Here is a 17,014-nt window from a genome sequence, read left to right on the forward strand (position 1 = left end):
GGTTATGTCACAATATTCCTCATTTAAATAATTCATATGCAGAATAAAGGGGCGGGGCCTGGTTGAGTTAGTTAGTTTGTCGGTTATGGTAAGAGGCGGGACATTTCCCAAACACTAATCACAACACTGCTCCAGCCGACCAATCAGAGCACATTGTGCTTTTCAGAAGGAGGGGCTTCATAGAGACAGGAACTAAACAGAGCGTTACTGACAGACTGGGAAAAGAGGGGCTGCAAAAATGACAAAAATAAGGTGTTTTGAGCCCAGAAAATCATGAAAATGTAGTAGAGCGAAAAAATTAAATCAAGACTTTGTAAAAGGACAGAAAATTAAAAATAAAAACACAAGAGGAAAGATTCTTTGAGGGCTGGCATTTTCTCAATAGAAACTGAAAGAATTGTGTAAAATGTCTTTTATCAGCCAGACACAAAATGAAACAAAAAACATCCCTCTATAGTGCTTGTTCACATAAAAGAACAGTTAAAAAACAGCACAGCACTCTAGTGAATGACGCAGAAGCCAAAAACTGTTTGAATTGTATCGAAAACAAGAACATCAAACCTCAAAAACTGCTGCAAAAATACGAGCACAGAAGAAATGAAACAGAGATTTCCACGTTAGAGAAGGCGGAGCCTCAGAGCCACACCCACTTGTTACATCATCGCCACGGAGCAATGGTAGTTCGAAGGTGTTTACCAGCATATAGCAAACTGTTTAAATCTCCCGAAACACCAAACAAACTTCGTTTTGGCCTGATTTTGTTTGATTTGATGTCATACTTGTTTGTTCTTTGATTTCGCTGGAAGTATATCGAGACCTTTAAATACAGGAATCAAGTAAAAGTATTTAAACGCCACTCAAACGTTTAGTCGTTTCTGTATCAGACAGTGTTATTTTAGTATAATTAAGTCAGTATTATAGTTTTTATGAACATTTTCAATTAATTTTTAATTTTATTACACTTTCGTTTTATATTTAGTTAACATTTTAGTAATTTTGTTGTGTTTTTGTCATTTATATGAGGTTTTTTTTTTTTAAATATGAAGAGTTTGGTTCCAAAACGCAATAACTCCATTTTGATTTTTTTGAGTAAAAATGTGTTTTCTTTAACAAGAAAATGGCAAGATGAAAACCACTATTTTCTGTTTCAAACTTTCACATAGCATCTTTTGGATATAAAAACATTAAAAATTCTAATCTACATTTTGATTTTAAAAAGTTTATTATAAAAACGTATTATTTATTTCCCAAAATGCAATAAATCCATGACACTATTTTTTTTCAAAATTTTCAAAATTAATCCATCAATATAAAAGTTATTTTTCAAATTGAAAATACACAACAAAGTAAGTTGATTCACATATATGACATAGTCTAAACTTTGCCAATATTTATCTTATATACAGGCATTTTACTAAAAATACATTCAGCCGTCACTCCCAAAATGGTCATCTTGTTAATGTTATAAATTATTTGTCATTACCGATTAAAGAGTATCTGGTGCCACTGCACGGTTAAATAAACACATTTGCTGAGTACATTGGTATTAAAAACGGCTTTTAAAAAAGCCTTCACTGTTTACAGTGAGTGGAATGGTGCACTGTGATTGGTTGAGCGGATATATCGTGTTCTGCAGAGAAGGGAGACTGGCGTTTGTCGCGTTTTGGAAAGAAAGGGAAAAAACATGACAGAATAACACGACGGATATCGCATTTTGCGCAAAATTAATAAATGACTTTTCAATACCGACCAGATACAATACTGATTTTGGCGGAAACTCAATTTTTTGAAAATGCCGTTTATCGCATTTTGGAACCAAACCCTTCATATGTATATATTGTTTTAGTTATTTTAGTACATGAAGTTAAAATAAATGAAAATGAGAAATGTTGCAATATTATTATTATTATTTATTTAAAACAACAAAAATGTTTATTGCTTTAGTTTGACTATAATAACTGTGGTATCAGAGGGTCGGTATCAGCAGCTTCACATTCGTGTGACACAAACACCTGTTAATTCCTCCAAGACCTTTTAAGTCTCTGCTGTCACTATGGTAACGGCCTCTTACATTATTTATTTATGTATTTCTCAGCTGTAAGTGACGCTTTACTGTGTTTGACAGGCACTGACAGGCGTATGTGTGTGTGTGTGTGTGTGTATATGTGTGTGTTCATTTTCCCATGCGTGGATTTGACAGGATAATATCCATGGAATTTAGGATCTAATCCATTTTTATTTGTGAAGATGCACATATTCAACCACAATAATAAAGCAGATTGGGTTTAAGAGCCTTTAGCTGTGATTCTCTGTTATTGTATTAATAAGTAAAAACCTTCTTACCTACATGACCTCATCACATAACCACACCCACATCAGCAGCACAGCCACACCCACTACACCATATAACTCCACCCACCATCTCAACTCACAGGAGTGATGGACAGGATTCATAAATACTGAATAATTACAGTCTTCATTTGCATACAGACACAGAGTGCGGTTAAATCCTGCTTTACTCTGACGTTCTGCCTGGAATCTCTCACAGACGTTCAGTTCTCCATTTCTCTGAATAATACAGAGATGAAGGGGGAAATCTGCCTGTGAATGAGAGATAAGGAAACACCAAACATCTCTTCTGCAGCCCGTGCAAATATGAGCCACAACAACTAAAATAACCACACACACTACTGAAAAAAAACATTATCTGATGTTTATGTATTTATTCATAAAGATAACAAATAACAAAAGATTTTCTAGCAGGCTGTTTGTTTGTTCTGCAAATTCATAATAATAAGGAGAAAAAGTGTCCAATCTCGGCAACAGATGGTCAGATGTTTTATTATTCATGTTTAAGAGATTGTATATAAGTCATCTGACTTTAATTAAACAAATACATAAACAGGTTAATCAGGCAGACAAACAAGCGCCTCGTCATCAGACGCCGCTTTAAAAATAGCTCTGAATCTACGGGAAATGAGCAGCGGCCGGGTTATTGCTGCAGCTGCATGTGAATGTCATCATACTATGATTGGATTACACAAATTGGTCAAATGAATCGTTTCGGGTGACATTTCAAACGCAGCGCTGAAACACAGGGACACAAATAGAGTGTTCTCCTGACCGGAAGAACACAAGGACAACTATACGTTTACTGAAGAAAGAAAGAAAGAAAGAAAGAAAGAAAGAAAGAAAGAAAGAAAGAAAAAAAGAAAGAAAGAAAGAAAGAAAGAACAAGTGAAGGAAGGAAGGAAGGAAGAAACAAACAAACAAACAAAGTACAGAAAGTAAGAAAAAGAAAGAAAGAACTAACAAATGAAGAAAAGAAAGAAAGAAAGAAAGAAAGAAAGAAAGAAAGAAAGAAAGAACAAGTGAAGGAAGGAATTAAGAGAAAAAAGGAAGGAAAGAAAGAAAACAAATAAACAAAAGAAGAAAAGAAAGAAAGAAAAATGTAGGAAGGAAGAAACAAACAAACGAAGTACAGAAAGTAAGAAAAAGAAAGAACTAACAAATGACGAAAAGAAAGAAAGAAAGAAAGAACAAGTGAAGGAAGGAAGGAAGGGAAAAAAGGAAGGAAAGAAAGAAAACAAACAAACAAAAGAAGAAAAGAAAGAAAAATGTAGGAAGGAAGAAACAAACAAACGAAGTACAGAAAGTAAGAAAAAGAAAGAACTAACAAATGACGAAAAGAAAGAAAGAAAGAAAGAAAGAAAGAACAAGTGAAGGAAGGAAGGAAGGGAAAAAAGGAAGGAAAGAAAGAAAACAAACAAACAAAAGAAGAAAAGAAAGAAAAATGTAGGAAGGAAGAAACAAACAAACGAAGTACAGAAAGTAAGAAAAAGAAAGAAAGAACTAACAAATGACGAAAAGAAAGAAAGAAAGAAAGAAAGAAAGAAAGAAAGAAAGGAACAAACTAACAAAAGTACAGAAAGAAAGAAAGAAAGAAAGAAAACAAATGAAGGAAGGAAGGAAGGAAGGAAGGAAGGAAGGAAGGAAGGAAGGAAAGAAAGAACACAAACGAACAAACAAAAGAAGTACAGAAAAACAGAAAGAAAGAAAGAAAGAACAAGTGAAGGAAGGAAGGAAGAAACAAACAAACAAACGAAGTACAGAAAGTAAGAAAAAGAAAGAACTAACAAATGAAGAAAAGAAAGAAAGAAAGAAAGAAAGAAAGAACTAACAAATGAAGAAAAGAAAGAAAGAAAGAAAGAAAGAAAGAAAGAAAGAAAGAAAGAAAGAAAGAACAAGTGAAGGAAGGAAAGAAAGAAAACAAATAAACAAAAGAAGAAAAGAAAGAAAGAAAAATGTAGGAAGGAAGAAACAAACAAACGAAGTATAGAAAGTAAGAAAAAGAAAGAAAGAACTAACAAATGAAGAAAAGAAAGAAAGAAAGAAAGAAAGAACTAACAAATGAAGAAAAGAAAGAAAGAAAGAAAGAAAGAAAGAAAGAAAGAAAGAAAGAAAGAAAGAAAGAAAGAAAGAAAGAAAGAAAAAGAAACGAACAAACTAACAAAAGTATGGAAAGAAAGAAAGAAAACAAATGAAGGAAGGAAGGAAGGAAGGAAAGAAAGAACACAAACGAACAAACAAAAGAAGTACAGAAAAACAGAAAGAAAGAAAGAACAAATGAAGGAAGGAAAGAACAAAAGAATGAACAAAAGAACAAACGAACAAATGAAAGAAAGAAAGGACAAATGAAGGAAGGAAAGAAAAGAAAGATTTTTTAGACTTTTTTATATTTTAAATTCAAGCCTAGTTTGTTCTTTTTATTCAGCCAATGACAGTTTAACATCCTGTATAAAGGTGATTAATACTAAAACACTTCCTGCATCACTTCCTTCTCTACAGACTGCTGTTCTTCTGCTGATTCAGACTGAGTCTGACGCTGCTGTCACAAACATCTCAACACACCATCACTGAAGCCCCGCCCACACCACCACTGAAGCTCCGCCCACAGAGCAGGACGGCTCGTCTGAGAACACCAGTGAACATGGAAACAGTCCAGATGAATCGCACCAGAGATCTGCAGCCGCTGAGAATGGCTTCATGACTGCAGTGACACGTCCACTGACACATTCACTGATTTACACACATCTGAGCTTCACAGCAGCGTTTGTCACGTCAGATCGCTCTTCAGCTTCACGGCCTATGATATGACACGCATATCTACATTAACACAGAATGCTCAATTGATGAGGATTTTCCATGAGTGATATGATAGAGCAGAGAGCAGAGAGGTCAAAGGTCAATATATGTGTGATAGAGGATGATATGATTTCATTAAATTAACTGAGATGCTGAAGTAAATAATAATAAGCATTATTTTATTGATTTATTTTTATATATATAGTTTTTATATTTATTAATTGTATTATTTATTTATATAATTATTTTATATGTATATATATATATACATATATATCACAAACTTATTGTTTCAAATAGAGATCACGATTGTCTCATGATTCTGAACAGACATTTAATTTACTACAGTTTCAGACAAAATATTAATTGCTGCAGTCTATTTAATTTAATTAATTTGAAAGAATTTTAAAAAATTGGTTTGAATGAATGATTCAATGACTCACTCATAAAGACTTCACTTGTTTTATTTGTGTTTTTGAATGAATCTTTTGAATGAATGATTCAATGACTCACTTATAAAGACTTCACTTGTTTTATTTGTGTTTTTGAATGAATCTTTTGAATGAATGATTCAATGACTCACTTATAAAGACTTCACTTGTTTCATTACTGGATGAATCAGCATTTTTGAACAAATCTCTTGAATGAATGATTCAATGACTCAATCATAAAGACTTCACTTGTGTTTTTGAACAAATCTTTTGAATGAATGATTCAATGACTCACTCATAAAGACTTCACTTGTTTCATTTGTGTTTTTGAACAAATCTCTTGAATGAATGATTCAATGACTCACTCATAAAGACTTCACTTGTTTCATTTGTGTTTTTGAACGAATCTCTTGAATGAATGACTCAATGACTCACTTTTAAAGACCTCACTTGTTTCATTACTGGATGAATCAGCATTTTTGAACAAATTTCTTGAATGAATGATTCAATGACTCACTCACAAAAACTTCACTTGTTTCATTTGTGTTTTTGAACAAATCTCATGAATGAATGATTTAATGACTCACTCATAAAGACTTCACTTGTTTCATTTGTGTTTTTGAACAAATCTCTTGAATGAATGATTCAATGACTCACTCACAAAAACTTCACTTGTTTCACTTGTGTTTTCAAATGAATCTCTTGAATGAATGATTCAATGACTCACTTATAAATCCCTCACTTGTTTCATTACTAGATGAATCAGCATTTTTGAATGAATCTCTTGAACGAATGATTCAATGACTCACTCATAAAGACTTCACTTGTTTCATTTGTGGTTTTGAACGAATCTCTTGAATGAATGATTCAATGACTCACTCGAAATCTGCGTCTCATTTCAAAGGCTGTGTTCTCTAGAGGTCGCATTTGAAGGCTGCATACATCAACAAGGTCACCTTATTTAAGAAAAGTAACTGCAAGATTGCAAAATAAGAAAGAAATGGCAGTATTTTACACCTCACAAGGAATAACAGTCAATTTTATTACAGTTCATTTTCTTAAATAAGACATCCTTGATGACGTATGCAGCCTTCAAATGCGACCTCCGAAATAAGACGCAGCGGTAAAGACTTCACTTGTTTCATTACTGGATGAATCACTATTTTTGAACAAAGCTTTTGAATGAATGATTCAATGACAAATACATTTGTTTAACAGTCACTTGTCGCCACCTACTGGTGTAACAATGTAATGATACAACCTTTATTTGAAGCATCAATGTCATTTTAAAAATGATTTACTCTATTTTGATCGCTACTGTAGACATCAGTGTTTATATCTGAACTATAAACGTTTATCCAGTACTTCTGTGATCATTTTAATTATTATAAGACAGAAATAATGATACTGTGTGGTTGAAAAGACCGTTTGTGAATCAGGTTCATACCTAAACATGACAACTGCTCTCTTAGGGTTAGTGGCAGCGCCAACACAGAATGAAATGTCCGATTAGTCAAAAATCATATATTATATATTAATATATCATATATATAAATGTAACTTAGGAAACGCTCACGCCCTAAAAACACCCATGTGGCTGCAGCACACTGATAGCATCATGTTTCCTCTGCAAACCAATGACAGAAACAACTACTGCTGCAGCATTAACAGGAAATGACATGCAATGTCATCCAAAGAGAACTACACACCACACACGATTGTGTAAGACACTATTCTGAGACGCAGCAGCAGAAGTTGAAAATCATTGAGGCAAGATTGTTAGCATAACACAATCCATTGAACTGACCCGCTTTCAGCTCGGCACGCTTGTTTCGTTTACGGCTGCCGTCATTCTTACTAACTTACATCTGAATCAACAGATCCACTGAACGAAAAACATCAAGAAGAATGTAAATGTTCAATGCCTTCAGAAGTGTTTCAGCACAAATTCCTTTATTTACTCAATCCAAACCTGTATGACTTCCTTTATTCTGTGAGGCACAAAAGGAGACGTTGATCTCTGAGGAAACTGTGATTCCTCAGAAGAAACAAAAGTGCAGAAGTAAAGATTCTGCTTTTATTTTCAGTGAACTAACCTTTTAAGGCCAGTCACTAAAGGTGAACGAATAGATCTCGTCATACATTAATCACAATACATTAAGACAATTGCTTTTTTATCACTTCATAAATCACAAAATTATAGAAGCTTGTTTCTGCCATGAAATAAAAATAAAAAAGGTAATTGCGACTTTAAATCTCGCAATTCTGACTTTGTTTTCCTCAGAATTGCAAGATATGAACTCACAATTGCGAGTTATAAAGTCAGAATTGCAAGAAAAAAGTCATTGTGAGATATAAAGTCAGAATTACCTTTTTATTTTTATTTCATGCCGGAAACATTTCAATTGCAATTCTATCTCGCAATTCTAACTTTATAACTCACGATTCTGACTTTATATCTCACAATTCTGACTTTATAACACAATTCTGACTTTATATCTCACAATTTTGACTTTATATCTCACAATTCTGACTTTTTAACTCGCAATTCTGACTTTATATCTCACAATTTTGACTTTATATCTCACAATTTTGACTTTATATCTCACAATTCTGACTTTTTAACTCGCAATTCTGACTTTTTAACTCGCAATTCTGACTTTATATCTTGCAATTCTGACTTTATATCTAACAATTCTGACTTTATATCACACAATTCTGACTTTATATCTCACAATTTTGACTTTATATCTCACAATTTTGACTTTATATCTCACAATTCTGACTTTTTAACTCGCAATTCTGACTTTATATCTCGCAATTCTGACTTTTTAACTCGCAATTCTGACTTTATATCACACAATTCTGACTTTATATCTCACAATTCTGACTTTATATCTAACAATTCTGACTTTATAACACAATTCTGACTTTATATCTCACAATTCTGACTTTATATCTCACAATTCTGACTTTATATCTCACAATTCTGACTTTATATCTCACAATTCTGACTTTTTAACTCGCAATTCTGACTTTATATCTAACAATTCTGACTTCATATCTCACAATTTTGACATTATATCACACAATTCTGACTTTATATCTCAGAATTCTGACTTTATATCTCACAATTCTGACTTTATATCACACAATTCTGACTTTATAACACAATTGTGAGTTTAAATCTTGCAAATCTGAGAAAAAAAGTCAGAATTGTGAGATAAAGAGTCACAGTTACCTTTTTAATTTTTTTTAATTTAGTGGCGGAAACAAGCCTCCACAGAAAATGCTGTCAACAAACATACAAAAAAAAAAAAATTTGAGGATTAAAATGTATAAATAAGGCGAATGATATATGATCAAACCTTCAGAATATAGATATAAATAAAACTGGAAAGTTTGGTGTGTGTAACGCTGCTGAAGTGGAGATTTCTGTCTCAAACTCGCCTCATTTAAAGATGTACAGACACAAAGAGATCAAGTGCAATAAAACAAACACCAGTCTTGTTTCCAGTAACCAAAACTGACCAGTGCATGAAAAAAAAACAATGATTTAGCTTGTAGTGTTTTGCATTAAACTCAATGTTACAGCAAAGTCTATCATACATCAAAACCCAGACCCAGAATCCATCAGCAGGACAAAACAATCCAGAACAGATCTGTCTCATATCAACATGACACATATTCAAATCAATGGCTCATTTGCCAGTTGGGCAGGTCAGGTGACCCCATTTAGCCCTACAGACGTCCTTCATCTCCCATCAACCCCGCTGAGATCCCAGACGGCTTGTACAGACTCCAGAGACGCTGCCGCCCACCCGAGACACAAAGACACGCCGACAGTTTGCATACACATTAAAAAGGGCAGATAATGGATGTGAACTGATTCCAGAACGATCTCCTGTGTCGTTCTCTCCCACAAGTTCACGCTGATAACACTGCTGCCGCCCACCCGAGAGCGTTTGATTTCATTGTCACGTCCGCGTATCTCTGGCAGTAAAAGGTGGCGGCGCCGTCGGCACAGTCGGGCCAGAAATTCCCAGAGAGTTTAGAGATAATCAATCAGTCAATCAATCGATCAATAAACCCCACGGGAAACAATATCTGCTCCAGAACGCACACACGGGTGTTATCAGGACAGCGTGTGAGGTTCAGCTCAGGTCTGCTGAAAGTACATGTACAATTATCGCTCAGATAAGACAGTGATGAGTGACATTTAAAGCGGCCAATAAAAGCCACTTAGTATTCAAATCATCATAGGAACGTTTCCTTCGCAGCCGAGCCATTCGCTCTGGGCAAAATACTGAAGCCATTATATCTGTCTGTCTTCTCTTTCTGTGAGCGTCTGGACTGTGAAAACACACACACACACACACATGTGTGATCACAATAATACCGCTGATAGAGCTGCTATGTGAATAATAACTGCACACGAACGGATACTGTTGCTGAAGATCAAGCTTCACAACATATCTGAAATAATGCATTAATAATAATAATAATGCATCTCAGATTAGATCGTTTTGTTGTTCACAGAAGTAAAAAAATCTGAATGTTCTCTGAAGGTCCTGTTTTTTAAATATTTTTTTTTGTTATATAAACGTTAAGTGAACATTCCATTTTATCATTCTTCAAACATTATTGGAATGTTACTTTTGAATGTTCTCTGAACGTTCTAAAACGAGCAACATTTAAAAATCATTAGATGAACATCCATTTGTGTTCACATTTTGAGAACATTATTAAATAATGTTCTATTAATGTTACTGTAAGAATGTTTGTTCATAACTTTGAGGAAAAACATGCTTTTGATTATTTTTACTACTATGATTTTCACATACACAGTTAAATCAGAAGCTTGCACCAATAATAAGGTAAAAGGAGTTGATTATAGATTAGATGTGGAACAAACACTGTTATATTTTATGTATAATATAAAAACATATTTTTTCACTAAGGCCTATGACTTGTGATGCTGTTTGTTGTCTGATGTTTGCTTGGTTTGTATACATGTTTTTATAAGTCTTTTACATCATTGTACAGCACATTGGTCAACTGTAGTTGTTTTTAATTGTGCTTTATAAATAAATTGAGACTTGAAAATGACTCATTAAAGTTCTGACGAATCTCTGATTCAACAATGTGACCGTGTTATTGTTCACAGATGAGGTATTTTTTTTTAATAAAATTAAAATGTAGACCGAGCTAACAAAAATAAGTTCTAAGAACGTTTTACTAACATTCCCATTAGTTGTGAGTTGAATGTCATTTCTGGATGTTCTCCAAACGTTCAAAAAGTCCTGTTTTTTTTTAAAACAATTTCAAAATATGTCAATGTTCAGTGAACATTCCATTTTATCATTCTTCAAACATTATTGGAATGTTACTTTTGAATGTTCTCTGAACGTTCTGAAACAAGCAACATTTAAAAAACATTAGACAAACATCCATTTGTGTTCACATTTTGAGAACATTATTAAAGACCAGATAACTTTGAATTAATGTTCTTTTAATGTTACTGTAAGAACGTTTGCTCATAACTTTGAGAAAACCTTGACAGAATGTTCCCTGTTAGCTGAAGAAATATTATTCTTCCTTTTATTTAATTAAAAAAAAAAAAGTCCTGACAATACATTTAAAATTTTTCATAAACATTTTAAAATGTTTTAGTAAAAAGTCATGCAGGTGACAACAAACAGCATCACAAGTCATAGGCCTTAGTGAAAAAATATGTTTTTATATTATACATAAAATATAACAGTGTTTGTTCCACATCTAATCTATAATCAACTCCTTTTACCTTATTATTGGTGCAAGCTCCTGATTTAACTGTGTATGTGAAAATCATAGTAGTAAAAATGATTAAAAATCATTCTTCCTTGTATTCATTCAATAAAAAACATGCTTTTATTATTTTCACTATATGATTTTATGAACATATTTTACTATATACTATTAATATTATATACTAATTTAGTATATAAATTTATTCATTCAGATTCTGGCGATTCAAAAAGATGTGATATTTAGCAAGAATTAGATTACTGTTTAATGGTGCATACACATGAAATGATAATAATTGGTTCCATTACTATTTAATGCGCAAACACTTGTACCAGATGCTTAAAAAATTAAAAACACCATCACCGCACAGAATAAACTCCAGCGCTCCGTCTGTCCTCCGAATGAGCTTATTTTAATTTGCTGTTCGTTTAAAATGAGACCGTTTCATAAATGACTCATTCATGATTGTGCTCATTGTCACTTTTTATGGCAACTAGAGTCTAGTTTTTAAAAATATCACACCATTGATGAATAAAGATCATCCATGTGAAATAACTTCACAGATCTGAATTTATAAACCATCAAACCCACAGTCATATCAAGGTGTCAAACATTTCCTCTGTGAACACACACGATTCGGACAATCTGATCTGACACTCTTTACTCACACATTGACTACTTTACAGTGTGATTATTTACAATAATCAGAGTAAGGAAGGACCCGCATGACACATGCAAACCTCTTCACTTGCATGCAATTTTCATTATGTTGATTATTAGCTAAAAAATAGATGCAATTAAAGTCTTTACGCCTGATTAAAATCGGCATACGCCCCATATTTGACTAAAAATATGGATGCTAGGATTATGAGCTTAATCTCGTCAATTTGATCAAAGTTTGCATGAGGTAAGGTTTAATCGCAATATAGCCTGAAATGCATTATAAATGTTTGAGTCTGAATCAAACGAAGAGCTGCAGTGTGTCCGACGCACTAATGCATCATGTGATCAGCTCTAATTGAGTCAATCAGACACTCTTCTGACGGATGATGTTTACTCAGTCGTGTGTGTGTTGAATGAGCCTTTACTAACAGTACTGTGTACATTTTAAATGGTAAATGTTGCTCTGAAACATCCAGGTACTTTAGATCACGATATATGCTATATAGAAAATCACAAGCGCTCGATTGTTTGTATCGTCCCAAAATGTCGTCCAGTTCTAATCTGAGAAATGCAACTATATGGCATGAAGATGTAATAAACAAACATCATGATTTCTGTAAAGCTGCTATGACATGTGTCGTAAAACTGACTTTATTCAAGTGCTTCAAAAATGAAAGATGCTTGTTTGACCACTTTTAGTTTTTCTTTGATTGCACTGGCATTGCAAAACCAACAGTTGTGTATTTTGCTTGGTTTAACCACAATGGCTGTGTTTGTGTCACGTTGCACAAGAAATCTTGGGTTATACGGATGTTTGCAGAAAGCTCAGCATCTCGGCTTAGGATGATCCTTAAACTCCTTGAAGAAGTTACATGAAGATACAGAAACATTTTGCACATTTTTGTTCCGTAGACACAGAATTTGAGTCTTATTGCATCGGTTTTAGGGTGAGTTTATAACAGGATGTTGTTTTTAGGAGGTTTTTATGTAAGTTTAATGCGCATACAGACTATTTATATTTTTATGGGGGCGAGAAAGTGTGACAGAGTGCAATATTTTAATAAAAAATATAGGATTAATTAAAAATGGTCAAGCAAACGCTACTGGACCGCCTGAGATGGACCGACCCATTCATATCCCATTCAAGACACTTACACTCGAAAAAATGCTGGGTTAAAAACAACCCAAGTTGGGTTGAAAATGGACAAACCTGGTGATTGGGTTAAATGTTTGTCCAACCTGATGGGTAGTTTTATTTAACTCAACTATTGTTTAAAAATTACTGTATTACTTGCTTAAAATGAACCCAAAGTATGTTGGAAATTAACATTTATTAATATCTTTAATAAATGAACATTTATTTATAAGTTTAATGAAACATAATTAAACAATAAACATTTATTAAATTGCTTATTAATAAGATTATTATTGTTGCCTCTAGTAATTATGTGTCTGATTTTGGGTTGATTTTAAGCCAGACATATAGTCATTTTTAATCAATAGTTGAGTTAAATAAAAATGAGCAACAATTTAACCCTGGGTTTGTCCATTTTCAACCCAACTTGGGTTGTTTTTAAATTATAGTGTGCATAAGTGGGCCGTGGACAAATCACATGCATATTGAAACGCTGCCTAGGTAGGGAACTCATTACTAGGTCGACACATAGCTGATTAAACAGTTGGTTTGGATAAAATAAACGAACAAATGAAGTACCACATTACTGCCAGATGGTAAAATCATACACTCGAAAAAATGCTGGGTTAAAAACAACCCAAGTTGGGTTGAAAATGGACAAACCCAGCGATTGGGTTAAATGTTTGTCCAACCTGATGGGTAGTTTTCTCAATTACTGTTTAAAAATTACTGTATTTCTTGCTTAAAATGAACCCAAAATATGTTGGAAATGAACATTTATTAATACATTTAATGAATAATAATTAAACATGTATTAAATTGCTTATTAATAAATGTTCACCTTTTGATTATTATTGTTGCCTCTAGTAATTATGTGTCTAATTTTTAATTTCCAACATATTTTGGGTTCATTTTAAGTCAGCCATATAGTAATTTTTAATCTATAGTTGAGTTAAATAAAACTGACCAGCACTTTGGGCAAACATTTAACACTGGATTTGTTCATTTTCAACCCAACTTGGGTTATTTTCAACCCAGCTTTTTTAGAGTGTGCATAAGAGGCCGTGCACAAATCACATGCATATTCATAGCCGATTAAACAGTTGGTTTGGGTAAAATAAATGAACAAACGAAGTACCACATTACTAGCAGATGGTAAAATCATACACTCTAAAACATGCTGGGTTAAAAACAACCCAAGTTGGGTTGAAAATGGACAAGTCCAGGGTTAAATGTTTGCCCAAAGTGCTGGTCAGTTTTATTTAACTCAACTATTGATTAAAAATGACTACATGGCTGACTTAAAATGAACCCAAATAAGTTGGAAATTAACATTTACTAATATGTTTAATAAATGTTTAAGTTTAATGAATGATAATGAAACAATAAACATTTATTAAATTGCTTATTAATAAGATTATTATTGTAGCCTCTAGTAATTATGTGTCTGATTTTTGTAAGCCAGACATATAGTCATTTTTAATCAATAGTTGAGTTAAATAAAACTGTCCAACAATGGGCAACAATTTAACCCTGGGTTTGTCCATTTTCAACCCAACTTGTGTTGTTTTTAAATTATAGTGTGCATAAGTGGGCCGTGGACAAATCACATGCATATTGAAACGCTGCCTAGGTAGGGAACTCATTACTAGGTCGACACATAGCTGATTAAACAGTTGGTTTGGATAAAATAAACAAACAAACGAAGTACCACATTACTGCCAGATGGTAAAATCATACTCTTAAAAATAAAGATGGTTACCATTTCTCGTTCCCCAAAGAACCTTTCAGTGATCAGTTCTTAAAATCAGTTCTTAGAACATTGAAACAATCTAAAGAACCTGCGTAGAATGCAATGAACCATTGATGCCAATAAAAACTTTATTTTTAAGAGTGTACTTTGATATTTTCCATAGTACTATGCATACACGTAATGCACACGTGTTACTTTGGTAGCCTATTTATATCTCTGTTTTTCATTTAATTCTCTATAACTATATCCACATTGCATGCAATGAAAACCTTACTGATTTCCTGACAAATTCATATGTAATGCTCTTGACATGACACTTCAGATGATCAGATCAGACAGGAAAACATGCATGTAACATGTGATTTGTGGTCAGTGAGATTATGTGTTTTCTGATCTTCTCTTTCACACTGGACTCTTTTACCGCATTTAGTCTTATTTATATCCATGCAACTGTTCCTGTTTATGCTTTTCTCTTGCATTTCTCTCTTTTCAGTGTTTTGGCATCATGCACGAAACGTCATGTCAATGCAGCACTATGAATCTGAATGCATAACGAGTAATAATGAGCATGACATCGATTGAGATCCAGTAATACAGTGATTGTGGTCTGACCTTCCTGTCCGCGGAGCTCCATCGCGCTCTGCTCTGCCCTTCATCCTCCTCATCGTCACCCATGAGCCCCGCGGATGCTGAGTCTGACTCCTCGCCTTCCTCCAGCTCCTCCTCATCTTCAGCGGAGACCTTCAGGCGCTTAGGCGCGCGCTCGTACTCCTCCAGCACAGACATGATATATAAATCAATCAATCACTCACAATCGTTAATAAAAATGATGAGAATAATCTGAAAGGAGCGCACACGCACACACGCGCGCTCATGTGCTGCTTTGGTCAGGGACGGCGCGCGACACTCATCCGGCAACAGCTCTGCGCGCTCACGCCCTGGATCCTCGCTCACTGCGGCTCTGACGTCAAGCTGGTTTTTCATTGGATCCTGCATCTGAGTGACGGATGCGCATCGGCGCTTATTGGCTGCGATCGGAGCATGCGTAAAGAACACAGGGCTGCTTTCATATGATCTGAATAGTCTGACATTAAAATAATTATAATAATCACTTTGAACTTCTTTGTTTGAAAATTACTTTACCATAATGAACATGTCAAGCACTATTCAGACAAATTAAGTCCAGAAATTAAGATCAGTATATACAAAATAAATGGTATTAAAATCATAAGTATTTCTGACCATCAACAAAAACATGTAAAAACAGAGATGTCTTAACTAAAAGCGTAATTAAAGCAGAGGGAAGTTGAACCTGGGGAAACTGAAATATAAGAATGTGGCATATGGGTCAAATATGAGGAAGTGGAATCATGTGGAATTTTCTCTGAATGTGACTCAGAGCAGTTAAATCTGTTAGAACAGTTAAATCAGTCTGAGATCACAGAATATTAATACAACAGTAAAGTCAAGTCAAGACATGACCGAATTAAAACAACATCATGTGATAGATAGATAGATAGATAGATAGATAGATAGATAGATAGATAGATAGATAGATAGATAGATAGATAGATAGATAGATAGACGGACGGACGGATAGACAGACGGACGGACAGACAGAAGGACAGACAGACAGACAGACGGACAGGCCGAACACTAGACAGACAGACTTAACAACAGACGGATGGACAGACAGACAGGCCAAACACTAGACAGACAGACCGATAGACAGACAGATGGACAGACAGACAGACAGACAGACAGACAGACGGACGGACAGACAGACAGACAGACGGATGGACGGAAGATAGACGGACAGACCGATAGACAGACGGACAGGCCGAACACTAGACAGACAGACCGATAGACAGACAGATGGACAGACAGACAGACAGACGGACAGACAGACAGACGGATGGACAGACGGACGGACAGGTAGACAGACATACAGACAGACAGACGGACAGACAGACAGACCGACAGACAGACAGACAGACTTAACGACAGACAGACGGAAGGACAAACAGACGGACAGGTAGACAGACATACAGAAGACAGACGGACAGGCCGAACACTAGACAGACAGACGGACGGACGGAC

At 34.4% G+C, this 17,014-nt stretch overlaps 1 protein-coding gene across 1 annotated transcript in view; it reads right to left on the reverse strand.

Moving 5' to 3' along the window:
* LOC125274475 (heterogeneous nuclear ribonucleoprotein L-like) overlaps positions 1-16,172 on the reverse strand; it is a 29,641-nt gene extending 13,469 nt beyond the window's left edge. The window contains exons 1-2 of the mRNA XM_048200908.1: positions 16,058-16,172; positions 15,527-15,942 (exon numbers count right to left, since the gene is read on the reverse strand). Coding sequence (XP_048056865.1) covers positions 15,527-15,700 — 174 coding nt within the window. The 5' untranslated portion in view covers positions 15,701-15,942; positions 16,058-16,172. The remainder of the gene's footprint in view (positions 1-15,526; positions 15,943-16,057) is intronic.
* Positions 16,173-17,014: the final 842 nt, after the last annotated feature.

Source organism: Megalobrama amblycephala, linkage group LG8 (assembly GCF_018812025.1).
Source record: "Megalobrama amblycephala isolate DHTTF-2021 linkage group LG8, ASM1881202v1, whole genome shotgun sequence".
In the NCBI taxonomy this organism is placed as follows: domain Eukaryota; kingdom Metazoa; phylum Chordata; class Actinopteri; order Cypriniformes; family Xenocyprididae; genus Megalobrama; species Megalobrama amblycephala.